At 23.8% G+C, this 26,601-nt stretch overlaps 1 protein-coding gene across 5 annotated transcripts in view; it reads right to left on the bottom strand.

The window, feature by feature from the left end:
• Window positions 1–811: 811 nt before the first annotated feature.
• Window positions 812–26,601, bottom strand: part of LOC111681231 (rab11 family-interacting protein 4B) — an 86,800-nt gene continuing 61,010 nt past the window's right edge. Inside the window, exons 1-7 of one of the 5 annotated variants that reach the window (XM_023442979.2) lie at window positions 9,174–9,291; window positions 5,485–5,814; window positions 5,221–5,355; window positions 4,700–5,153; window positions 4,511–4,638; window positions 1,690–1,728; window positions 812–1,359 (exon numbers count right to left, since the gene is read on the bottom strand). In XM_023442979.2, the coding sequence (XP_023298747.1) occupies window positions 1,231–1,359; window positions 1,690–1,728; window positions 4,511–4,638; window positions 4,700–5,153; window positions 5,221–5,355; window positions 5,485–5,562 (963 nt within the window). In that variant the 5' untranslated portion in view covers window positions 5,563–5,814; window positions 9,174–9,291 and the 3' untranslated portion in view covers window positions 812–1,230. Of the gene's footprint in view, window positions 1,360–1,689; window positions 1,729–4,510; window positions 4,639–4,699; window positions 5,154–5,220; window positions 5,356–5,484; window positions 5,881–9,173; window positions 9,292–20,348; window positions 21,195–26,601 lie in introns of those variants that run through there. The other 4 variants (XM_023442973.2, XM_046953309.1, XM_023442974.2 and 1 more) reach the window with 4 other exon arrangements.

Raw genomic sequence — 26,601 nt, 5'->3', positions numbered from 1 at the left:
ACTAGAACTGAACTAGAACTGAAGTAGAACTGAACTAGAACTGAACTAGAACTGAACTAGAACTGAACTAGAACTGAACTAGAACTGAACTAGAACAGAACTAGAACATAACTAGGACAGAACTAGAACAGAACTAGAACAGAACTAGAACTTAACTAGAACTGAACTAAAACTAAACTACAACTGAAGTAGAACTGTACTAGAACTGTAATGGAACTGAATTAGAACTAAACCATAACTGAACTAAATTAGAACTGAGCTAGAATTAAACTAGAACTAAAGTATAACTTAGATTGAATTTAAACTTTACTGCAACTAAACTACAGCTATAGACTAACAAAATTAAAGAATATTTAGTTAAATACTTAAAAATTTGTAGAAAAATATAAAAATATGAATAAAAAATTTTAAAATAAATAAAAATAAAATCATACTTTAGTTTGTTTTTTTATTAAAAAATTTATACATATTTTATTAATAATAATATATTTTATAGTTTTTATTTATATATAATAATAATAATAATTAATTTTAATTATGACTAACAATAAGTTTTAAAAAATTAGTTTATATAAATATATTACAAGGAGCTTTTAAAATAAAACAAGAAAAAAATAAAGTTTTTTTAAAGAAAAAAGCAAAAAATTATAAGAAACTTAATATTTAATAAATAAAGTCTAAAGAGAATAAAGTTTTTTAATTAAGAGAAAAATTTGAAATATTTAAATAAAAATTTTGTAATAATTTATACACTATTTAAAAAAAAAAAAATCTAACAAGTTTAGGGGTTTTTTATTAAATTTTGTTTTTAAAACTAAGAATTTAATAATTAGATTTTTTTTTGATAATAAAAAGCTTAAGTCAATTTTAAGGGGGACATTTGCCAAGGGGGGGGGAGGGGTTTAAAAAGATTTCTCTAAGATAAATCTTTTTATTTTTTAAATAATTATAAATAAATTCTTTAGAAAATTAAAGTTTAGAAAAAAAGATAAATATCAAGGGTTTTGATCTAATTAAAGTAATTAAACTAAAATAAAAAGAAGATTAAGGGAGTTGTAACTTAAACTTTTTTTGTAAATTATTAATATTATTGTTTAATTTAAAAATAAGTTTTATGATTTTTTATTTTGATTTTGTTGTAAAAAAAATAGTTTAATAATAAATTGGCCTTAATAACGTTTTTCTTAGGGTTTTTTTTTAGTTTTTCTTTATATAATTAATTAATAACTATTATTTATTATTTATGGCTTTAACTTCCAATAATTGAGGACATTTTTCCACAATATTTAATAATATTGTATCGATATAATGTTTAAGGCGGGTGTTTTCTTCCTCTTTCTCCTGGAAGGCTTGTTGTAACTAAGTTTATAAAAAAAAATTAAAAAAAAAACAAAAATATTTATTTTATTAATAAAAAAACAAAAAAAAAACTTATTTTCTAAAAAAATTCCAAAAAAAAACTTTCACCTTAAAAAAAATTTCAAAACCTTAAACCCAAATCAAAAAAAAAAAAAAATATATTAGTTTTTTTCCTTAAACATAATGTGTGTTATGTAGTTGTTGTTGTTTTTTTAATGTGATGTTGTTGTTTATATGAAAAAAATGTATTTTTTAAACAAAAATAATGAAAACCTTTAAACAAAACCCAATTTAACAAACAAAACAAAAATTTTTCTTTTTAATTATTACCTGACTTAAGGATGCTAATGTGGTTGAATCCACAGAATCCTGTAATATAAATTTTTTTTGCGCATAGAAAGAGAAATAAAAAAAATAATACACATTTGATGAGAATTGTATGAACAAAAAAATAAGAGAACACAGTGGAAAATAAAGTAAACATTTAGAGGTTAAAAACAAAACACATCACACAGCCAACGAGCTTTTTTTTAAAGGGGTTATTAACACTAAAAGCTTTTTTTAAACACAAAAGTTTTCAAATTAATTACTTGATATCAGTTTTTGTTTTCCAAACGATTCCTCGAAAAAAATTTCTAAAAACCCAATAGTAAAAGCTTTTTTGAAAAATAAAGCTTTTTTTAAACATAAAGCTTTTTTGCAAAATTAAGTTTTTTCTTTTTTAAACTCAATGTAAATGTTTTTCTGAAAAGATTGTACTTAAAATTAATTATGAAATATTTTCTAAAAATCTCATTTAAAAGCTTTTCTAAAATGTTTACGGTAAAAGATTTTCCGAAAAAGCTATATTAAAAAGCTCATTGTACAAGCTTTCCTAAAAAACTCATTGTAAAAGCTTTACTGAAAAGTTGATTGTAAAAAAGAAGAACTAAAAAAGTTGTTTGTAAAAGCTTTCCTAAAAAATGATAAAAGCTCATTGTAAAAGCATTCCAAAAACTTCCTTGTTAAAGCTTTCTAACATGCTTATTGTACACACTTTTCAAAAAGCTCAATCTAATTGTAAATGCTTCCCTAAAAAGCTCACTGTAAAAGCTTTACTGAAAAACTTACTGTAATAGCTTTACAAAAAAAAGCTCATTGTAAAAACTTAACTAATTTAGAAGGTCTATTGTATAAGCTTTCCTTAAAACCTTATTATAAAAGCTCTTTTTAAAAGCTTTACAAAAACCTCATTGTAAAAGCTTTCTAACAAGTTTAGTGTCAATACTTTTTAAAATGCTGCATATAATTGTAAAAGCTTCACTAAGAAGTTTATTCTAAAAGCTTTTCTAAGAAGCTAACTGTAATTGTAAATGCTTCAGCAGAAAGCTTATTCTAAAAGTTTCCCTAAAAAGCTTCTTTGTAAAAGCTTTACTAAAAAGCTTCTTTGTAAAAGCTTTACTAAAAAGCTTCTTTGTAAAAGCTTTCCAAAATTTTCATTGAATCTAAATGTTTCTAACAAGCTCATTGTAAATACTTCTCAAAAAGCTCAGTGTAAAAGCTTATTTTAAAAGCTAGCTCATTCTGAAAACTTTTTCAAAAAGCTTAAGTAAAGTAAATTGTTGAAGATTTTCTAAAAAAAAGCTTTCTTTAAGACATTTCCAATAAAAAAAGCTTTTTTAAGAAAAATTCTCCACTAAAGTTTTGTTTTAAAGCTTAACATTTTTAATTATATATTTTGTATAAAATTATTTTAAAAGCTTTTTTTAAATTTCCTGAAAGCTTAAAGACTAATATGTAAGCGTTTCATAAGACTTTTAAAAACTTTTGTGTTAAAAGCTTTTACTTCAATATTCAACTAAAATCTTATAAATATTAGAAAGAACATCACACTAAATAAAAATAAAAGTATGTAAAACAAAAAGCTTTTGATAATATGTATGAGAAAATGACAAGGGCTTTTAAAGCTTTGCATTACAATTTCAACTAAAACCAAGCCAAACACATATGAAATGAGTGCTAAAACTGAAATCTATTTTTAAGAATAATATAACAATAAAAAACAAACAAATAAGTGAAAATGAAGGAGATGATCTGTAAAAAGCTTTTTTATGTGTTGAGCAAGACTCTAAAAAGCTTTACCTTAAATATAAAGTAAATGGAATGCAAATGAAATAAGTGAAATCTTTTGAAAGAAAGATTTTATATAAGAAACTAAAATTTGGAATTTTCAATTTTTTTTTGCTAAAAGCTTTTAAATAAATGTTTTAGAAGAACTTGGGAAAAAAGTTTTTTTAATAAAAACTTTAGTTGAAAGCTTCAGCTAATTAAAAAAAAATAAGATGAACGCTTTAGATAAGTTTTTTTGACTTAAATCTATATAAAGCTTTTGTGAAAAAAAACTTTAAGAAACATTTTTGAAAAAAGCTTTAAGAAAGCTTATTAATAAACACAATAAAATTTGTTTAAATTAACGCCATTATAAAAGGTTTATTTTTTAAAAAAGCTGCCATAAAAGCTTTTTTTAATAAAAAGCTACTGAATATAAAAGCTTTATTTTTCTAAAAAACTGACATTAAAGCTTTTTTTATAAAAAGTTTAAAAAAAGCTTTAAAAAACTACTGAATAAAACCTGTTAGAGAAAGCTTTTTTATAAAAATATCTGCTAAAGATTTAGAAAAAGTTGGTTTGATAAAAAAACGTTTAAAAGCATAAACAAAAACTTAATGTTTAAAGTTTCATAAAAGCTTTTGCATAAAAGTGTAATAAAGTTTTAATTTAAATATTCCATTTAAAGCTTTTAGAGAAAAGTTATGTAAATATCACTGAAATGACATGAAAAATCATGCAATTAATGAAATCCAGAGAGAGAGAGAGAGAAATTAAAGCTTTTTTTCTAGAATAAAAGCTATGAAGTAATTGTTTTTAAAATTCGAAAAAAATAATGGCAGAAACATGCAAGCAGCAGCCTTTTTATGTATAAATACGTAGCCATAAGATATAGGTTTTAACTAACAAGCTTTTTGTAGGTGTAATAGGGTTATAAAAAAGCTTTTTTTTTTAAATAATAAAAGCGTTAACAGAAAAACAGGAGTGCTTGCTAAAAAAATGTGCTTACTTTGCTTAATTGGAGTAAAAAAGGAAGGGGGAAAATGATATTTATTAAACATACCTGAGCTTGTGACATTTCTTCCAATTCTTGAGCCAAACTATTCAAAGTGCCATTTAACAAATGGCGACCCTCCTCTACGCCACGAGTTAAAACAGCAGCTTGCAGTTCTTCATTTTGTTCTTCTAAAGCTGTAAGAGAAAATTTATTCTTCAAAATTCTTTTTCATTTTTATGTTAATCGAAAGCAAACCTCTATTCTTTTGACGCATTTCCTCTAGCTCCTGATGCAGTTCTTCCAGTCTTATGGATTCGGGTGAAGTGGTAGGCAAGGCCGGTCCAGTTTCCGCTCTCAAACGTTCCAATTCTTTACTTAACTCCAGCATTAGTTCTTCTGAAGTTTTCTTTTCTTTTTCATATTTACGTTCCTTTTGTAAAGCCTCATCAAGATCCTGTTGCAGGGCCACTATTTGATCTCTAGCCAATTCAAATTTCTCTTCAGTGCGATGTAGATCATTGGCCTGTTTGTCGCATAGGACTCGTAAACGTTGATTCTCCTCACGCAAAGCATTGGCCTCGATTTCTATGGTTTTAATTTTGATCTGACAATTTTCATTCTGTAGGGCAGCCTCACGCTCTACACGAGCCAAAAGCTCACGATGACGTTTTTGTTCTTCGGCCAAACGATCCTCGGCACGAAATTCAGCCTAAAGAGAAACACAACAAATGAAATTTTTTGAATTTTTATACAAAAAAAAAAAACAGAAAGCTTACCTCTCGAAACTGTTCTTCCAGCATGTGATAGCGTGCCTGCAATACCGCATATTCGGTTTTTGTGCGTGAGGTTAAATCCTCTACAGTGGTTTTTGTATCCGTTAAATCTGTCACCTGACGCTGTAGTAGTTCCAGCTAGAAATTTAAAAAAATAAAAAATAAAATACAAATTAATAAAATATTCTTCTCGTTATAAAAAGCTTTATTTAAAGCTTAATTTAAAATTTTTTTTCTCTTAAATTTATTTTTAATTTTAATACTAACACAATTATTTTTTAAATTTAAAATATCTTTTAAAACATCATCCACTACACTGTCAGCCATGGAGCTTTTTACAAACATTGGTATTGTTAATTTTAAAATTTAGTTTCGCCCACAAACAACTAAAATTTTTCCGTAAATTTTCTTTAAAATTTTAGTTTTTTTTTTCTTACTATCGTTTTAGCTTTTAACTCATTTAGCATTTACATGCCACTTGCCACTCGTTAGCTGTTGCATTGTATCTTTTTCTTAATAGTATTCAAATTAGCCACGCTTTTATCTTGTCTATTAGTCAGTTTTTCGTTTATATACGAAGAAAATTTTTAAAAAAATCTAATAAAATTATATTTAAACGAAGTCGTTAATTATTTGCAGCTTCTTCCTACAGTTTGCTGTTGTTGTTGTTATTTTTCATTTTTGCTGTTTGAACAGCAAATTGTGAACTGTTTGTTTTACTTCATTTAATTTAATTAATCATAAAAATACGTTTTTTTTTGTTAAACTCTCTTTAAGTTGTAAAATTAAAACAAATTGCTCTCTCTCTCCCGCTCTCTATCTCTTGCTGTTTATCTTGCTCGCTAGACTCTAGAAAGTTGCAATCTTGCAGTGATAAGAAATTGTAAATTGCAAACAGGGTCTTGCTTAAGAATGCAACAAAAAAAATCTTAAGATTTAAAAAAATCCAACAAAATACATTTTTGTTAATAGAAAGCTTTCGTGAAAAAGCTTTCTAGAAAATGTTTTGAACAAAATATTTAAATGGATAAAAACTCCTTCTACAAAATGTGTAAGCATTTTGGAAAAGAAGCGTTTTTTTGGGAAAGCTTTTAATAAATTTTTTGGGAAAGCTTTTTAATATAATTTTTAGAAAAGCTGTTAAATAAAAAATAGCTTTTAACTAAGCCTTTTAGAAAAGTTTTTAAGTAAGCTTTTATAAAAGTTTTTAACTAAGCTTTTTAGAAAAGCTTTTAACTAAGCTTTTTAGAAAAGCTTTTAACTAAGCTTTTCAGAAACGCTTTTTAGAGAAGCTTTTAACTAAGCTTTTTAGAAAAGTTTTTAACTAAGCTTTTCAGAAACGCTTTTTAGAAAAGCTTTTAACTAAGCTTTTTAGAAAAGCTTTTAACTAAATAAACTATTTGTAAAAGCTTTTAAAATTTTTCTTAAAGCTTTTAAATAAGCTTTTTGAAAAAGCTTTTATATAAAATATTTGTAAAAGCTTTTAAAGAAGCATTTAGAAAAGCTTTTAAATAAACTATTTGTAAAGACTTTTAAATAAGTTTCGTAAAAAAGCGTTCAATAAGCTTTTTGGGTATCTTTAAAATAAGCTTCTAAAACGCTTTTTGGAAAAGCTTTTAAATAAACTACTTGTAAAAGCTTTTAAATAAGTTTCGTAAAATAAGCTTTTAATAAGCTTTTTCTATAAACATCTAAAAAACCTCATAGAAAAGCTAATTGAAATGGCTTTTAAATAAAATACTTGTAAAGTTTTTTGGAAAAAGTTATAAAATGCTATTTAAAAAAATCCCAAAAAGCTTTTAGTAAAAGTATAAAAGGCTTTTTAATAATATCTATCAAGAAGCTTCTAATAAAAGTTGGAATATGCTTTTGAAAAAAAAATCTTCTAAAAAGCTTTTAATAAAAGTATTAATAAAGGCTTTTTTATAAAATTAAAAAAAAACTTTTTTCAAAAAGCTAATAGATTTAAAAGCTAATAGATTTAAATGGCTTTTTAATAAAAGTTAAAAAAAAGTTTGTTAATGAAAACTTGAAAAAAATAATAAAAGCTTTAAAAAAGCTTTTCAATAAAAAACAAAAAACAAGCTTTTTAGTAAAAGCTTCAAAAAGGCTTTTTAGTTAACGACTTTTTAGTTAAAAAAGCTTTTGAATAAAAGCTTAAAACAAGCTTTTAAATAAAAGCTTAAAAAAAGCAATTGAAGAAAAGCTGAAATCGTTTGAATAAAAGCTTAAAACAAGCTTTTAATTAAAAGTTTAAACAAATTTATAAATAATAAAAGCTTTTTAATAAAATCTATTAAAAGAGCTTTTAAATGTAAAAGCTTAAAACAAGCTTTTGAATAAAAGTTAAAAAAAAATTAATAATAACAGCTTTTCAATAAAATCATTTGAAATTCTTTTAGTAAGAGCTTAAAAAAGGCTTTAAAGTAAAATCTTTGTAAAAAGCTTTTTAATAAAAGCTTAAAACAAGCTTTTGAATAAAATTTAAAAAAAAAATTAAAAATAAAAGGTTTATAATAAAAGCTTTTAAAAAGTAGTTTTAATGAAAAAATGTAAAAGATTAAAACAAGCTTTAATTTAATAATGATTTTTTTAATAAAATCTTTTGAAAAGGCGGGATAATGAAACTTTTTTTTTAATTTTTTAACATTTTGAAAATTTAACTAATTTTTCTATCTAAACACCGTGTTTTCTAATCGTTAAACAGGGTGTTGATAAAATCTTAAAAAAAATAAAAAAAGTAAAAACAATTGAAAACAATGTGGAAATCTATAGTTTTGCAACATTTTTAAAATTCTTTAAAAAACTTTAAAATTTCGATGAGATTTTTCTAACTAAACACCCTGTTTTTTTTTTCTTCCATTAATTTGAAATACAATTTATTACGCTTGACTCTGAAGTAACTAAATAAATATATATTTATTTTATATTTATTATTTTTATTTGTTTTTATTTATTTTTTTTTTTCAATATGAAATCATTTTTAATAGCGAAACAATGACAATTTTTGTTTTGTAGAATTTTGTGTGGGCAGTTAGTGTTTTGGTGTAGCAAACCAGCTGTATAGTGTACACAATATATTGATAAGAGCGGGTTGTCTAAAATGCAGCTATTAAGTTAGGAAATTTATAGAAAAAGAAAAATACATAAAAACAATTTAAATAAAGGGGGGGGTCAATTTTTTAAAAAAAGTTTTTGTTTTTAAATTTTCTAGTCGAATTTATTTTGTTGCTTTTTTTAAGAATTTTGTTTTATTTTTTGTTTCCTGTTTAATTTTTTGAGATTTTTTCTTTTACTGCAATTGTTTTGCTTTTTTTTTCTTTCTTATTGTAAAGAGATCATTGACTTTTTCTTTATTTTTGCTTAAAAAAATTGCATGTTTTTGTTGGTTTTTTTTTTTATTTTCTTTAGTTTTGTTGTTGCTTTTTTATGACAATTTAAAAGTAAAAAATTTTACTTTTAAATTTATAATTAAATTTTCATAATTTCTTTTAATTTTATAAAATAATTTCACATATTTACAAACAACAAACTATTCCTCTAATTAACAAGATAATTACTTAATAAAGTGTTTATAAAACAATTATAAATTGTTTTTTTATTATTATTGTTATTTTGTCTTTAAAAAGTTAATGACTTTTACTTAAAAATAAAACGACCACAAATACCAACAAAAGTGAGGTATAGACAGACAGACGTCTGTGTTTGACTTTGAAATCAAAAAAAAAAAAAAAACAAAAAACACGTTAAAAGCGAACCCCTTTTAAAGGGAGTAGGAGAGAGTGATGGGGGTTAGCAAAGAGATAACACACAATTCCCACCAATAATAAACAACAACAAACAATATTAACACGTTTCGTTTAAAAAATACAACTTCGTTCAGAGACTAATGCGAGGCTTAAACGACACAACAACAACAGTTTAATAAAAAACCACACAGAAAAAACACAATTTACTTTAGATGGGGATCACTAATAAGAACTATTAAAACAACAAGATTTAATAATTCTATATAAAAAAAAAACTCAACGATCGCGAACGTCATCAAACAATACTGCGTCGAACGGACCGGGCCACAAACTAAATTAAACCGACGAAATTATTTAAACACATTAAAAAAGTTTTTGTATTTGTTTTTAGTTTTTTTCTCTTTTTTTTTTGTTATTTCACATGTTGGCAAATGTATGGCGAAATAATAAAAACAACAACAACAACAAAATTTACATCAGCAAAAACAACAACAACGCCAGCAACAAACCAAAACTAAACGGCCTCAAAAACCAAAAAAAGAATCAACCAAAAAAAACAAAACATAAATATTCTTTAAAAAAAAAAATAGAATAAAATTTAGGCTGCAGTAGCAACAGCAGCCACAAAAAGCGAAAAGACCAGTAACTAGTAGACACTTAAAGGGAATTAGTGTAAAACCAAAGAAACAGGAAGATAGTGTGAAAAGTTTAGAAACAAAGACAAAAAACTTTTAGACTAAATTCTTACCAAAAAGAAACAAACATTTTAAATAAAATTTCTAAAAAATGGCAAAAGTTTAGCTTTAATAAATAAAGCCAATATTAAATTCTATTAAACTACGAGGGTGGTTTGATAAGGGATTAAAATTTGTTTTAAAAATTTTATAAAATCTTCAATTTTATAAAATTTTTGTGCAATTAAAGAAATTTTCGAAAAAAAAGTCTTTATATAAACTATTTTTCTTCACTATACGAGGGTTGTTGGTAAATTACTTTAATTTTTTTTAGAAAATTTCTTTATTTTTTCTTTTTAATTTTTTCTATATTTTTTTTTAATTAAATTTAATATTATCGCAAAAAAGCCTGCATTAAAACCATTTTACTTCATTATACGAGGGCAGTTTGAAAATTATTTATATAAATTTTTAGAAAACTTTGCTTAACTGGTATAATTTTTAAACAAAATTAAAACAATATCAAAATAAAGCTTAACTACAACCACTTTTTCCTCATTATACGAGGCTAGTTTGAAAATTATTTAAATTTTGTTTTTAGAAATTTCCCACATTTGAAAATTATTTAAATTTTGTTTTTAGAACTTTTCTACATTTTAGACACGTTTTGATGCTTAATAATAAATTATTAATAAAAAGGCTTAATTTAAACAATTTTTTTTCATCAAACGAGGGTCATTTAAAAATTATTCGAAATTTTTTTTTAAGGAAATTTTAGTTTTTTTGTATTTATTAAACTAAATTATAATTTGAACAAAAATTATTAATAAAATTAGGTTTGATCAAAAATTATTAAATAAATTAATTTAAACAATTATTCTTCCTTATACGAGGGTCATTTGAAAATTATTTGAATTTTTATTTTTTTTAGAAATTTCATTAATTTTGTAAAATTATTAAGCTAAATTATAATTTGATCAAAACAAAACTACATTCCAGACATTTTGCTTCCTTATACGAGGGCAGTTTGAAAATTATTTTAAATATTTAAAAAAAATTTCTTTAATATGTGAAATTTTGAATCTTAATTGTAATAATACCAAAATAAGGTTTGATTTAAGCCATATTTCTTCCTTATACGAAGGCAGTTTGAAAATTATTTGAATATTTTTTAGAAAAACTTCTTTAACATATGAAATTTTGAAGTTAAATTATAATAATATAAAAATAAGGCTTGATTTAAGCCATTTTTCTTGGTTATACGAGGACAGTTTCAAAATTATTTGAATATTTTTTAGGAAAATTTCCTAAAATTGAGAAATTTTTAAGCTAAATTATAATATTATCAGAATAATTACAATGTTACCAAAACAAAGCTAGATTTTAGCTTTTTTTCTTCCTTATACGAGGGCAGTTTGAAAATTATTTACATATTTTTTTAGGAAACTTTCTTAAATTTATGAAATGTTGAAGCTTAATTATAATGTTATCAAAATAAAGCTTGATTTAAGCCTTATTTTCTTCCTTATACGAGGGTAGTTTGAAAATGATTTTAATATTTTTTATGAAAAATTTGTGAAATTTTGAAGCTAAATTATAATGTTATTAAAATAAGTTTTAATTAAAACATCATTTTTCTTCATTACACGAGAGCAGTTTCAAAATTATCTTATAGTTTTTTGGGAATTTTCTTATTTTTTTCTTTTTCACAAAAAAATTTAAAAATTTATAAAATTTTTTCAAAATAAATTTAAATATTTTTATACTTGTTTTGATTTAAACCTAATAAACGAGGATAGTTTTAAAATTACTTTATACATTTTTTTTTTGAATTTTTTTTTAATTTGTGGGTTTTATAAGCTTTTATGACATTATCATATTAGGCCTATTTAAAACAAAAGTTATACATATTTCTCCATTATACGAGGGACGTTTGAAAATTATTCTAAAAAAAAATGTTTGTGATAAATTCATAATTCTGAGGAATTTGTAAGCTAAATTGTAATCTTATCGAAAAAAACTAATATCTAAACCAATTTTCTTCTTTATACGAGGGTCGTTCGAAAATATTTTAAGATATTTTTTTTAGAAATTTTCTTTAATTTGTAGAGTTTTTAGCTATATTACAACATTACTAAAAAAGACTTTACTAAACTGATGTTTCCTCCAAATACGAGGGTCGTTTGAAAATTTTATATAATTTCATTTTATATAATTTCATAATTTTGATTATTTTTGAAGCTATATTGTTTTCCTATCGAAATAAATATTATTTAATAATGTTTTCCTTATTATACGAGGGTAGTTTGAAAGTCATTAAAAATATTTTTTTGGAAAATTTAAAAAAAATGTTTCTACATAATAATTTTGTCTTTGTTGTTGCTATTTTTTTCAACATTTTGCTGGGTTAGGTTCTCACCCAAAAAACCATCAAACATACATACATATACATTTTGCACATTGTCTGCATACAAAATACTTGTTGTCTTCATTTTAAATTTAAATGTAGTAATTGTCTTCATTCTTTTCGTTTTTCTTCTTTTTTTCAAAAACTTTTTTCACACAATACAAAAATTCTTTACATTATGCTTTAAAAATGGCCAATGAACTAAATGTAACAGTTAGCAAACAAAAACAAGTAATTGTGTATTTGACAAGATTTCAAAGAAGCCAAAGATTTTGCAGACAACACACAATAACTTTGTTGTTGTTGTAACTTTTAGTTTAGAAAGAAGAAATTTGTATTGCAAAATAATGTCTGTCATAAATTACAAAATATTTAGGTAGACGATATTATAGATGTCATTTCTAAATTTAAAAAGAATTTATGGTATTTGGACAATTAAAACACAATGTTAGCGTTAAGCGACACTTGTGTTTTAGTTCAAAAAATCTTTCAATTTATAACAAATATGAAAAAATACTTTCTTTAACAGTAAAAACTACAAACTTTGTTAATTTTTTTTGGAAAAATTTTATAAAAGGTCAAAGGTCATAATTATAAAAATTACTATTTTTCCATTTAAAAACCTTAAATATTTCTTTAAACCATGAATACATCTAATTTATTTCAAAACTTTTAAAATTTTCTATAAATTAAAAAAAAATATTAAAAGGTCAAAGGTCATACTTTAAAAATAACACTAAAATTCAATAAAAATTGTTTCATTTTTATAACATTATTTCAAAAAACTAAATAATTACACAGAATATGTTAAAAATCTGCTAAATTATGATTTTTTAGCAAAAAGGTCAAAGGTCAAACTTTTAGAAATTCAAATATTTATACATAAAAACGTAAAATTCAACTAAAAGCATGGAAAATTAGAAATTATAGAGAAAATATGCAAAAAAAATCAAATATATTAAACTATTCCATATAAAAGGTCAAAGGTCATATTTATAAAACTAATTATTTATCAATATTATTGTTTTATTTCAACTATGACATAAAATGTGGAAAATTTTTAAAAACAAATTAAAAACAATATAAAATTCTAGAAATTTTATTCAATTTTAACACTTCTATCTACAAAAAGGTCAAAGGTCAATCTATAAAAATGTTTTATTTTGTAAAGAAGACCAAATATTCGATATGTTTATTTAAAGATTATTGAAAATTACTAGAAAGATGTGAAAATAACTGGGGATATTTACAATTCAATGCTAAAAGCTCAAAGGTCATGTTATAAAAAACTTTGGTAAATAAGGTCAAGTTTGTAATTTGTTTTTATTAGAAGAAAAATTTTGTTTTATTTAAAGAAAAATTTTGAATTTAGAGCTATTTATGCTAATTTTTGTAATTTTATTGTTAGAGGTCAAAGGTCAAATTGTTTGAAACTTGTTATTTTTCTATATAAATTAGTAAACTTGTCTGAAAGTTATATAATATAAAGAAAATATTTGAAATTTGTTTAAGATGTTTTAAATTTCTTAAATTTTGAGATAAAGGTCAAAGGTCAAGTTGCTTAAAATTTATTATAAACAAGTTATAGAAGTTTTTAAAAATGTAAAAATCTATGGGAAATTAATTAAATATGTGAAAATAGGCGATATTTTTGTAAAATTTTATAACTTTGTGACATTTATTACTAAAGGTCAAAGGTCAAATTGTTTGAAATTTATTATTTTTAAATTTTAAAAACTATGAAATAAGTAAAATCTTTAGGAGATGTAGAATTTTAAAGAAAATTGTTTAAATTTCTTAAATTTTCTAACTAAAGGTCAAAATTTAATTTGTTTAAAGTTTAAAATTCGTATTTATTTTAAATTCTTAAGTATTTAATATACTTTAATTTAGATATTGCATTTCAAGAATTCAATATTTTTCTTGTTACTTTTAATCCATTTATTACTTTGTAAATATCTACATCTGCATTTTGTTTCTAATTTATGATAAATTGCATACTTATGCCCTTAAGCTATAATAATAATACTTGTGTGTATTTTACAACAAAAATCACTTAATTTTCCATATTAATGTTGCATAAAGTTCTTGAGTTTATAAAAAGATATTTATTTTTAATTTACTGTCAGAGAGCACAAGTGTTTAGTGTCAATTTTTGTTGCTAGACATTTGACAGATGAACGTCAACACAATTATAAAGGAATTTATGAAAAGTTAAGTAAAAGGGCTTCAAATACTTAAAACAATTATGGAAAAAAATGTTTGAAAAAGAAAACTTTCAAAGACTGACATAAAACAATTTTCCAAATACAAGGAAAGGTTTTCTTTTAATATTTTTAAAACAAAATCATTGTGATTTTAATATTCAATTTTTATTATGACTTTTTTACTTAAACAACACATTTTGAACACATTTACAGTGTAAAACTAAAAATAAATTTATTTATTACGGGGCATTAGTTTTTGTAAGTTTAATTTTTGTTCATAAAGCAAAAAAAAGTCTAATAAAAACTAATTGAATTTTGTTAGGCGAACAAAAAAAAATTCAAAACAATTATTAGCAAAATAAATATTTAGAAGAATATGCAAAAATAAATGTACAAATAAACATTGAAAAGCAAAAATATGTACAATAAACATGAATGAGATCAGCAAGACAATAATAACTAGAGAAAAATAAGAATAAATGTGAATTTTTCTAAAAGATTAGGGAGTCTCTGACGTAAAAAATTTAAAAAAATGATTTTTTAGACAATGAATAGCTTTAAAAAGCTTAGCAACATGTTTACAAGCTTAGCAACATTTTTAAAATAAAGCAAATTTATAACTAAAACAAATTTTATATAAAGAAGTTATAAAATTTTATTTGATTAGCTAACATTTTGCTTAGCAACATTTGGTGTGTTTAGCAACATTTTAGAAAAATTTTTAATAAAATAAATTTTGTATAAAAATTGCAAAGAATTTACAAAATTAATAAAATTTTACGTATTTCCTCACATTTCGTTTTGAAAATATTTAGCAACATGTAGAAATGTAGCGCAACATTTAGAAAAATAAAGTTTATTTAAAGACAAATTTATATTAATAAAAAAATATAAAACTTTTACGTTTTAATCACTTTTTTTCTCATATTTCGTTTTAAAAATGTTTAGCAACATGTAGAAATGTAGCGCAACATTTGAAAAAATAAAATTTTTCTAAATACATATTCATAAACACTTTTAAAATTCTCAAAATTGCTTTGGAATTTGAGAAAAAGCCTTAGCAACATTTCGCAAAGTTCAGCAACATTTTGAATTTTTGTTAAAAACTTATAAAATTTAGTAATTCTTAATAGTAAACGTAATAAAGTTAAAAATCATTTGAAATTTTTGAAAATTTGTCTGTTTTAAGCAACATTTTTAAAGAAAATAACTTGGCAACATTTGAAATTTTCCAGCAACATTGAAAAAAGTTAATATTTAAAAAGGAAAATTTTAACTTTAAATAAAAACATTTATGTTTAAGGTAGATTTGGCTTTAAATATCATAAAATTAGCTTATCAACATTTTGTTAGTTTCAGCAACATTTTAAGTTTTTGTTAAAAAAATTAAGAAATTTATAACAAATTTTAATGTTTCTATAAAATAAAGAAAATAAACTATAATTTTATGATAAAAATTTCATGTTGCTGGCAACATTTTGCTGGAAAAAAAGTTAATTTTTTCAAGTTAAAGGAAATACTTAAGTTCTCTTAGCAACATTTGAAGATTTTGTTAAACAAATTTTAAAATTATGAAAATTTTTTGTTGTTTTAACAATGCAATGAAATTAATGCTTAAAAATTTAACAAAATTTCCATGTTGCTAGCAACATGTTGCCTATGAAAAGAAAATATTTAGCTTAAAAAGACAAAAATATAAAGATTTTTTTAAAACGTTTCAGAACCCATTTTAGAATTTAAATTTAATTTAAATAAATATTTATTTGTGTTCTTGAGCCTCCCTAATACTCTATTTAATTTATATACTTTTAACATTACAAACAAAATTGTTTAAATACTATTTAACTTTAATAAGATTACCCTCCATTTAGATGTTTACAAATGTAAAATAAAAATTTCAAAAAAAAAATAATTACAAAAAAGAGAAACTAACTGTAAAACAACAACTAAACAGTTACATACGTTTCCCATTAAAGTACAAAAATACTATTTCCGGTTAAAAATTCTGAAATAAAAAAATCAAAGACTAACTAGTACATCAAAAGAAAATTTTGTTTTTAAACAAAAAATTTTTTCTAGGTTAAGCCTGTTTGCTCACACACACACGCACACACTCACCAATAGTAAAATAAAATCAATATTTTAGTAGTAATCTACTATTGATTACAAATTCCCCCTCCTTTCTTACTCTCTTATCAAAAATTCAATTTCATTTACAATCATTTAAGGCGAACAAATGTAATCAATTTGTTGCAGTTTCCAATTTTCTAAAAATCTATCTCGTTTATTATTATCTGATTACTGAGAAAATCAAAAGTGTAGTCAATTAAAAACTAATTCAAATTTGTTATAGAAACTGGACTTGTTTCATTATTAAAGAAGATTTTAGATAAAAAGAAAATCTACAAAAAGAATAAATGAGGTCATTACATGGAGGCTGTGAAGGAAGGCTAATTGTAATCATAAAATAAGAAAAAAAAGTGAAACTTTTTTTTTTATTTTTTCCATATAGAATTTCCGTTATAAATTGTGATAAAGTTAATGCTTAAGAACAAAAGAATTATAAATTTGCTAGAAGTATGTTATTGAAACTGAGTATTTGAAAGACTATAGAGTGATATATAGTCAAGACTATAGAGTGATCTATAGTCAAGACTATAGACTGATCTATAGCCAAGACTATAGAGTGATCTATATTCAAGACTATAGAGTGATCTATATTCAAGACTATAGAGTGATCTATAGTCAAGACTATAGAGTGATCTATAGTCAAGACTATAGAGTGATCTATAGTCAAGACTATAGAGTGATCTATAGTCAAGACTATAGAGTGATCTATAGGCAAGACTTTAGAGTGATCTATAGTGAAGGCTATACAGATCTATAGTCAAGACTATAGAGTGATCTATAGTCAAGACTTTAGAGTGATCTATAGTCTAGACTTTAGAGTGATCTATAGTCAAGAGTATAGAGTGATCTATAGTCACTAGTATAGAGTGATCTATAGTCAAGAGTATAGAGTGATCTATAGTCAAGAGTATAGAATGATCTATAGTCAAGACTATAGAGCGATCTATAGTCAAGACTATAGAGTGATCTATAGTCAAGACTATAGAGTGATCTATAGTCAAGACTTTAGTCCGATCTATAGCAAAGACTATAGACAGATCTATAATCAAGATTATAGACAGATCTATAGTCAAGTTTAGACAGATCTACAGTCAAAGTTTAGTCATGACAATAATCAGGTCTATAGTATCAGCAACATTTTGCCTACTTTAAGCAACATTTTGTGTTCCCTTTAAATGTATTGGATTTTTGCCAAATATTTTTGTAAAAAATCTCTCTTTAAAATACCTTTCACACTAACAAATGTTTTGTTATATTCACAACCAATACTCTTACATATTTACAATAATTTAAGTTTATTTTACAGCAACAGACACACACATCATTACGTTAGAAACACATATAAAAAAAATCAATAAAAATTGATTTAAAACAAACACTAAAACGCCATTAATACTCACGTCGTTATCTTCTTCTTCGTTGGTGGGAGAATTATGCATATTTTAATTATAAATATTCTTGTTTTCTAATATTTAAAATATGTTTAAAAAAAAAAATTTAGGGAAATTGTTTTTTTTTTTTAATTCCTATTAAATCAAACGAAATTTCACACGCAAATTCTTAACTGTAACTAAATGTTCAAATACATGACCATAACATTTTATATGACAATATTTCGTTTTGGTGTACAACTGACCCCCCCTCTTCCGAGAACTTTATAAATGTTTTATAGAGCAGACAATAACTATTGTCAGTGTTTAGTTAGAAAATTAACTAAACGAATTTTTTTATACTAAGTGATGTTTTCAAATATTCATAGATGTTTTTTGGTTGGTTTTGGCTTTTTTACTAGACACTGTTAAATATTTCCAGGGCAATTAGTGTTTTATTTTCAATTTTATTAATTATTTATGACGGGTTTTTTTTATTTGTTGTGTTTTTTGTTTTCCAGTTTCAAAGACAAGGGGGTGCAGAATGGGTCATAAAACACCCAAGAGAAAAGCTAATATATTAATCGAAATGACATTTTTGAACTTTAGTTGTAAAATTACAAAAATAAAATGAAAAAAATGCAAATTTAAAGCGAAATAAACGCTCTTAAAACCATCAGCAACATTTTAAAAAGTGTTGGCAACATGTTTCGTATTAGAGAAAAATAAATAAAATTTGTAATTGTAAACTTTTATATCAAACTTTAGCATAGTTATGGTCTAGAAAAGCCCTAAAAGTCTTAGCAACATTTATCGAATTCTTAGCAACATTTTTAAATTCTTAGCAACATTTTGTAAATGTTGCTTAAAATTACTTAATTTAACACAAAAATTCATTTAAAATCTTCTAAAACATGGTAATGAAAGAGATTTATGAAATTTTTTCCAAAATATGCTTTTATATTTTTAGAGCATATTTTAGCATATTTCGTTAAAATCCCAATTTAACTTCCAAAAAATCTACTACTAAAAACTACTTTTTTGTTAAGAAAACAAAAATTTTGAAAAATATGTTTTTTACTTTTTAGAGCATATTTTCGCATATTTGTGTAAAATCAATAAAAATATTGACAAAAATCCACTAAAAGCACATAAAAATGGTTATTTGTATGGTATTAAGCAATTTGCGAAAATATGCTTTTAAGAGCATATTTTAGCATATTTGCCAAAAGTTTACAATTGAACTAAAATATCTCCCAAAAATCCACTATTGTTTAAAACAAGTTCTTTGAAAGAAAAATGGTAAATTATGGAAATATGCTTTTTATATTATTAAAGCATATTTTAGCATATTTGCTAAAACTTCAAATTTAATAGAAAATATCTGTGAAAATAACATAGAAAAGCTGTAAAATCTTTAAAATTTTATTAAATTAACATAAAAAATCAATTTAACATCAATTTCGTTTTCACGGAAAATATGAAAAGCATATTTTTTCCTAAAAAGCATATTTCAGCATATTCCCGTAAATACCTTAGATTTTATGTAAATTTGATCTAAAATAACTTGTTTTAACAATTTTCTTTTAAATTTCACTCAAAATAGACTTTTAAATACCGAAAGCATATTTTTGCTTAAAAAGCATATTTTGGCATATATAACTAAATTCATTGAAATTAGTTAAGAATTTTGCTCAAATTATCATTTTTGACTATTTTTCGATTGTTATTACAAGAGAAAAGCCTAGAAAACTAAAAGCATATTTTTGCTTATTTTAGCATATTTTTGTAAATTTGCTTGAAATCTTTATAATTAAGCTTTACTATTATTTTTAGACCATTTTCCACACAAAATAAACAGAAAAAAGGGAAAAGCATATTTTCGTTAAAAAAGCATATTTGAGCATTTATCAGTTTATTAAAGAATTTTCGTAAAATAATTTCTTTTAATCATTTCTCGATTGTTTTTTAATAAAAAAAAACTTGAAAAATCAAAAAACATATTTTGGTTTAAAAAGCATATTTTAGCATTTTATATAAATTCTTTGATTTTTTAAAGATTTTAGCTTAAATAAGTATTTAAGACCATTTATATGTAATTTTTACACAATATAGAACGAAAATATAAAAGCATATTTAAGCATATTTACTCATTTTACTTAAATTGTCAAATTTTCATAGAATTTCTTTAGAATAAGTAATTTTGAGTTTTTCTCGTTAATTTTTAGGGAAAATGCCTAAAAATGCTTTAAGCATATTTTTGCTAATAAAGCATATTTCAGCAAAATTCATAAGTTTATTAGAAAATTTTGCCAGAATAATTACTTTTGATCACTTCTAGATTGTTTTTTTAATGAAAAACTAGAAAATTTCAAAAGCATATTTTAGCATATTTCTATAGATTTGCAGGATTTTCATAGATCTAAGCTTAAATAAGTATTTAAGACCATTTATAGGTAATTTTTACACTATACAGACTGAAAATATAAAAGCATATTTTTGCATATTTTAGCATATTTTTGTAAAATCTATAGATTTTAGCTTAAACAACAATTTTAAATATATTTTCTTGTATTATTAAGAGTTTTGCTTACTTGTTCATTTAAATTTTCACACATTTCCAAACTGATGCCATTCATTTTGCTATTGTTGTTGTTGTTATTATTCTCACTTAAGGCTTTTTCCTCGTAATCACAGATTAATTTATTTTTAAAATTTTTCAAATTTTCCAATTTAAAACCGTTTGTATTGGTATTATTTGTTTTATTATTACATTTATTTGTTAAACTTTCGTAATTAATAATTTTATTATGATTATTGTTATTACACTCTGTATCCACTAGTTTATTATCGATAAATATTAGGGAATTTGGACCCGATGGCACAATATCATCAAAATCTTGTGGATTTAAACTAAGAAATGTCTCTTGATCGATGAGTATAGGAGGATGTTTACTATAATCTGTTTCGTAACCACCACCAACACTGCCACAACCTAGAGAATAGGCTTGTGTATTGTTTGTGGGATTGTTAAAGTTTAAATTTAAATCTTCTAAACTTTCATTCGATAGTTTATGACTAGCTGAACGATCTCCAAATTTAAGAGTATTATTTAGTAAGGATTTCTTTTGATTATTGGATGCTGTGTTCGATGAAGAGCAGTTTGTTGCAGTTGATGTTGTTGGGCCTACAAATTCAAATTGTCCAGCCCACATATCATAGGCCAAATCGATACTATCCGGTTGACTGGCGGGTTGACTACTCATGATTTAGTTGAGAGATAGTTTTTTTAGTTGTTGGAAGGGCGGGTGTTTGTAGTTGAGTATTTTAAAAGTTTTTTTAAGGCACTAGTTTTGTTTTTGTAGGAAGACTTTTAAAGAGATTTTTTTCTTTTTGGTTTTTCAATCAAACAATTTTTACATGTTTTTTTTTTAGTTAAAATTGTAGATTTCTATAAAAAATAATTAGATTACATTATTTAATTACACAACTCATTTTAAAATTAACACCTTAACTTTTAGTTTTAATATTTACTTTAGCATTAAAATGTGATTAATTGAATTGTCAAACTTTTTTAATTTCTTTTAATTTGATTCACAAGAGAATGAAAAAAAAATTACTATATTTTGCTTTAAAAAGTTTTGTTAATGATTTTCTTGTTTGTTTTAAACAAATTTACATTAAAATATCAAAAATTTATAATAGCATATTTTGGCATATTTTGGCATATTTCAAATTAAAGCTAAAATTGTATAGACTTTTGGTAAAAATTATGTCAGTTTTAATACCTCATCAAAATATTCAAATTTCATGAAGGCATATTTTGGCATATTTTCATAAAAATGCCTACTTTTAGCTAAAATCAGCAAAAATTTGATAACATACACTTCCCGGCTTAATTATTTTTGCTAAAATTATGCCAGTTTTAATACCCCATCAAAATATTAAAATTTTAAGAAAACATATTTTAGCATATTTTTCATTAGAAGGCATATTTTTAACTAAAATTAGCAAAAATTTTATATCCAACACTTCCCGGCTTAATAAATCAATAAATTTTGAGTAAAATGCTAAGAATTTATGAAAGCATATTTTAGCATATTTTCATATTAAGGCATATTTGGCCCAAATTTTCTGTTTTTTAACACAACATCTATCAGATTTTAATACCTCATGATTATTTTATGAATTTACAACAATTTTGTATGAAAATTTTTTAAATTTACGAAAGCATATTTTAGCATATTTTCAAATTCAAGATTTTTTGGTTAAAATTGCCTACATTTTAGTAAAATATCATCCACATTTTAATACCTCACGATTATCTAGTTAATTTGCATCAATTTTATGGCAAAAATTCATAAATTTACGAAAGCATATTTTGGCATAATTTTCTATAAAGGCATATTTAATCGAAATTTCGTAAATTTTAGCATAATATCGTTCAGATATAATACCTCACTTTTAATTTGTTAATTTACTACAATTTTATAGCAAAATTTTGTAAATTTAGGAAAGCATTTTTTAGCATATTCTCATTTTAAAACATATTTGGCCCAAATTTTCTATTTTTAACATAATAACATTCAGATTTTAATACCTCCAAATTATATTGTTAATTTGAAACAATTTTATGGCAAAATTTTGTAAATTTAGAAAAGCATATTTTGGCATATTTTTTAATAAAAGCATATTTAGTATAAAATTATTAAAATTTCAATAACTAATGCTTTTCTTCTTAATTTTCAACAATTTTTTTGTGAAATTTCCAAAATGAAAGAAAGCATATTTGGGCATATTTTGCAATTAAAGTATATTTAGTATAGAATCATTAAAATTTCAATAAATAACGTTTTTGTTGTTTATTTTCAACAATTTTCTGGTAAAATTTCCAAAAATTACGAAAAATTTTTAAAATTTTATTTCATTATTTTTTTAAATTAGTATTTTCCATAATTTTGCGATATTTTAACAATTAAGAAGAGTTTTGGTACTTTTATAAAAATCTACTTTTTAATGAGATCAAATTAACTTTAGTTACTTTTTTTAAATACTTATTTAATTTCAAAACGTGACCTCATTATCAATTTTAAAAAATTTCATTTTTAAATAATAATTTCTATTATATTTTAGTACTTTTGTTGTTATTACCTAAATATTATTAGGATTACAAAATGTTTGTTTATTAAAGAAATAAAATAACAACAAATATCTTTGAAAAAAACGAAATTGTCATTATTTTGCTACGAATAAAATAACTACTATTGTAGGCGGCTGGCAGCATTTTTTTCCCAATATCTTTTTTTAACCATTATGGTCAAACCAGATGCAAGACAGCAACTTGTGGTGGAGTTAAGTTGTTTTAACTGTTAGTTGGTTGATATTACAAAAATAATTAAAATTTCTGCTTGGTTGCCTTGAAGTCTAGATAAAAATCCATAAAACACACCTTTTATGAAAATTTTACAAAAACCACATACTAAGAAGAAAAAAAAAACAAACTACACGTGACGTTTATTACCATCAAGCAGGAAGTTTTTCTTAAAAAAGAAAATTATTTAAATTTTTAAAAAATTAAAAACAGTTTTACAATAATTAAGAAAAAATTGCTAAAATTACATTTTATTTCTCAGGAAATTTTTATTAAAATTTTAAAAACGTCTGCACTTGTTAACAGTTTAATTTTGTATTTTCAGCATAAAAATTCACTTAACAATGCCAAAAACAAAAAATTCCTAACAAAAATTGCAAAAAAAAAAAACTAAACACACACTAGGAATTCATGAGTTATATGTTTGTATCCACACCAAAACGTGAGTTAAGTGAAAGTTGTTGGGATGTTATAAAAAAAAAACGAAACTGCAAATGACAAAACCAAAAAAACTTAACAATAACTAACTTTAATATGTTTGTTTTCATTTTCATAATAATTGTTTAAAAAAAAACTACATAATGTTAATAGACTAGTCATAGTCTTCATTATAATCATTATTAAGTTGGTTTTAATTATTGAAGGCCGTTCGTTCGTTCATTCATTTTTTCAATTTTCTATTTTCTCATCTTCACCAACATGTCATTTGTCAGTTGGTTTTGGCTTGAAAATTAAATGTAATTTAAAATAATTGTTTGTGGTTTAATAAAGTCAATGTATGTTTGAAATGTAATTAATAGTGTTAATTTGTTTCACATTTTTTATACAAAAGGAAAAGTATATTTTTTAAAAGTTTTCATTTAAAAAGTAAAATAATCCACAACCATTCGACAACAACACTATCGATATCATGATCCAATCCATATTTGTGTCTATAGTCTAGTTTATTGTGTAGAGTCTTATCTAGAGTTTAAACTTGTATCTAGTCTATAGTCTAGTCTATAGTCTAGTCTATAGTCTAGTTTATAGTCTAGTCTATAGTCTAGTCTATAGTCTAGTCTATAGTCTAGTCTATAGTCTAGTCTATAGTCTAGTCTATAGTCTAGTCTATAGTCTAGTCTATAGTCTAGTCTATAGTCTAGTCTATAGTCTAGTCTATAGTCTAGTCTATAGTCTAGTCTATAGTCTAGTCTATAGTCTAGTCTATAGTCTAGTCTATAGTCTAGTCTATAGTCTAGTCTATAGTCTAGTCTATAGTCTAGTCTATAGTCTAGTCTATAGTCTAGTCTATAGTCTACTTTATAGTCTAGTTTATAGTCTAGTTTATAGTCTAGTCTATGGTCTAGTCTATAGTCTAATCTATAGTCTAGTCTATAGTCTAGTCTATAGTCTAGTCTATAGTCTAGTCTATAGTCTAGTCTATAGTCTAGTCTATAGTCTAGTCTATAGTCTAGTCTGTAGTCTAGTCTATAGTCTAGTTTATAGTCTAGTCTATGGTCTACAGTCTAGTCTATTGTCTACAGTCTAGTCTATAGTATAGTCTATAGTCCAGTCTTTATTCTATAGTCTAGTTTATAGTCTAATTTATAATCTAATCTTTAGTCTTGGCGTTAGTTCGGTCTTACTTCAGTTTTGTACTCAAACTCAACTACAGTTTGTAGTCAAAACTTTGAGAAATTCCATTCTATAATAAATTGTTATTTTTTTTTCTAATTAATGATATTTTGATTGAAATCTTCAATTTAAGTTTGAACAAAAAGGTATCAAATTTATTTTAAACTTGAATTTATTACAAAGTATGAACATAAAACAAATTGTTAGTTTAAAACAGTTAGGGGCATTTTATAAAAATGTTCTGCACAGGGGTTACCTAAGAGATTTAGTAACGAAAAATGGATACTTTTAAACAAATTTAGAGCTATTGAGAAAGATTTACACCTAAGCTTACATTTGAATAAACTGGCCATCACTGCTTTAATTTTGTTTGAATATGTATGTATAACTTTGCAACCACTTTTCAGAAGATTGTTTAAAAATTTTGAATTTCTATAGTTTATTATTACATTTTAGAGGTTTTGTTTTAACACAACAAACAATTGCAGTTGTTGTTAATTTTTTTTTTTTAAGTTCTTTATTTAAACCAACGGAGCGTGCAATACAAAACAATTAGATGCTAGATATAAGATTTTTGCTAAAAATATAAAGAAATGAAAAAAAACACAGAATTGTTAAAAGCTAAATAAGTAAGTAAGTAGCCTTATGTTTAAGACTACTAAAAGTAGTTTTGTAGTAAAACTACTAGTTTAAAGAAAAAACCAGGCTTTAACTGGTGGAAAATCTTGGGGAGAAAAACAAAAACTTGTTAGTTAGTTGGCTAACTGGCTGGCTGCATGGTTGGTTTAAAAGAAAATGTAAAAAACTAGAATAAAATCATGTTCATGTAATAATAACTTTAAGGGTACCACAGAAACAAAACAATAATAGCAAAAACTATAAAATATTCAACTGGCTTTTTACACTCATTTTTTATAAAAAAAAAAACAAAAAACAAAAATCATTTAAACAAAAGAAGAAGGTAATTTTTTTATGAAAAAAAACATAATTTAACGCTTTATGACTTTGGACAAGAAAACCCAAAAACATGTTTAGGAATCAAGAAAAAACTAATTCAGAAAATGCTAAATACATACAAAACCATGCGCCCGTCCAAACTATTCCATGTCCGTCCTTCCGTCCGTCCGTCCATCCATCTCTAACAACATTTAAAAGGTGTAATATGACTGGAAATTGTATTTTAATATGTTCGTTTTTTATTATTCTTTTTAAGAACAATATTTCTAAAATTGTTTCTTTCTTCTTCATTTTTCTTTTAGTTTGAAAGTATGTATGACAATCAACCAGCTAAAGAACTTTCTAATGCAAAAAGGCGGAAGTCATGCGCTGCACATTAAGGTAGTTGCAGTCTCGTCAGTTATTCCATTGTTTGTTTGAATTTTGAATTTTTATAACTGAAGGGGGAGGTTGGAAAAAATAGGTTTTTTTTTTCATTCTTTCTTTTTTCTTCAAATTATATGTGCAGTCACGTGGATTTGTAATAAAAAATAATTGCTTTAATAAGTTATAATAACAAAAAATAAAAAGAACCTTAGTAGAAGAACAGCAGAATCTTTTGAAAGCGGAAAGAAATGTGTTTGAAACATTAATAGAATTTGTTGGTAATTGTAGGCAATGGCTAGTTGTTACAAGTGTTTTGCTTGGAACAGTACCTTGAAAGGGTGTGCTATTGGATTATATTAAAGACTAGGGAACAGACTAGACAATAGACAAGACTATAGATTAGTATATTATACGAGACATTAGAAGAAATGAGTCTAGTCTATAGTCTATTCTATAGTCTAGTCTAGTCTATAGTCTAGTCTATAGTCTAGTCTATAGTCTAGTCTATAGTCTAGTCTATAGTCTAGTCTATAGTCTAG

Source organism: Lucilia cuprina, chromosome 5, assembly GCF_022045245.1.
Source record: "Lucilia cuprina isolate Lc7/37 chromosome 5, ASM2204524v1, whole genome shotgun sequence".
Lineage (NCBI taxonomy): Eukaryota > Metazoa > Arthropoda > Insecta > Diptera > Calliphoridae > Lucilia > Lucilia cuprina.
The sequence above is the reverse complement of the archived record's forward strand: the minus strand, read 5'-3'. Positions and strand labels throughout refer to the sequence as shown.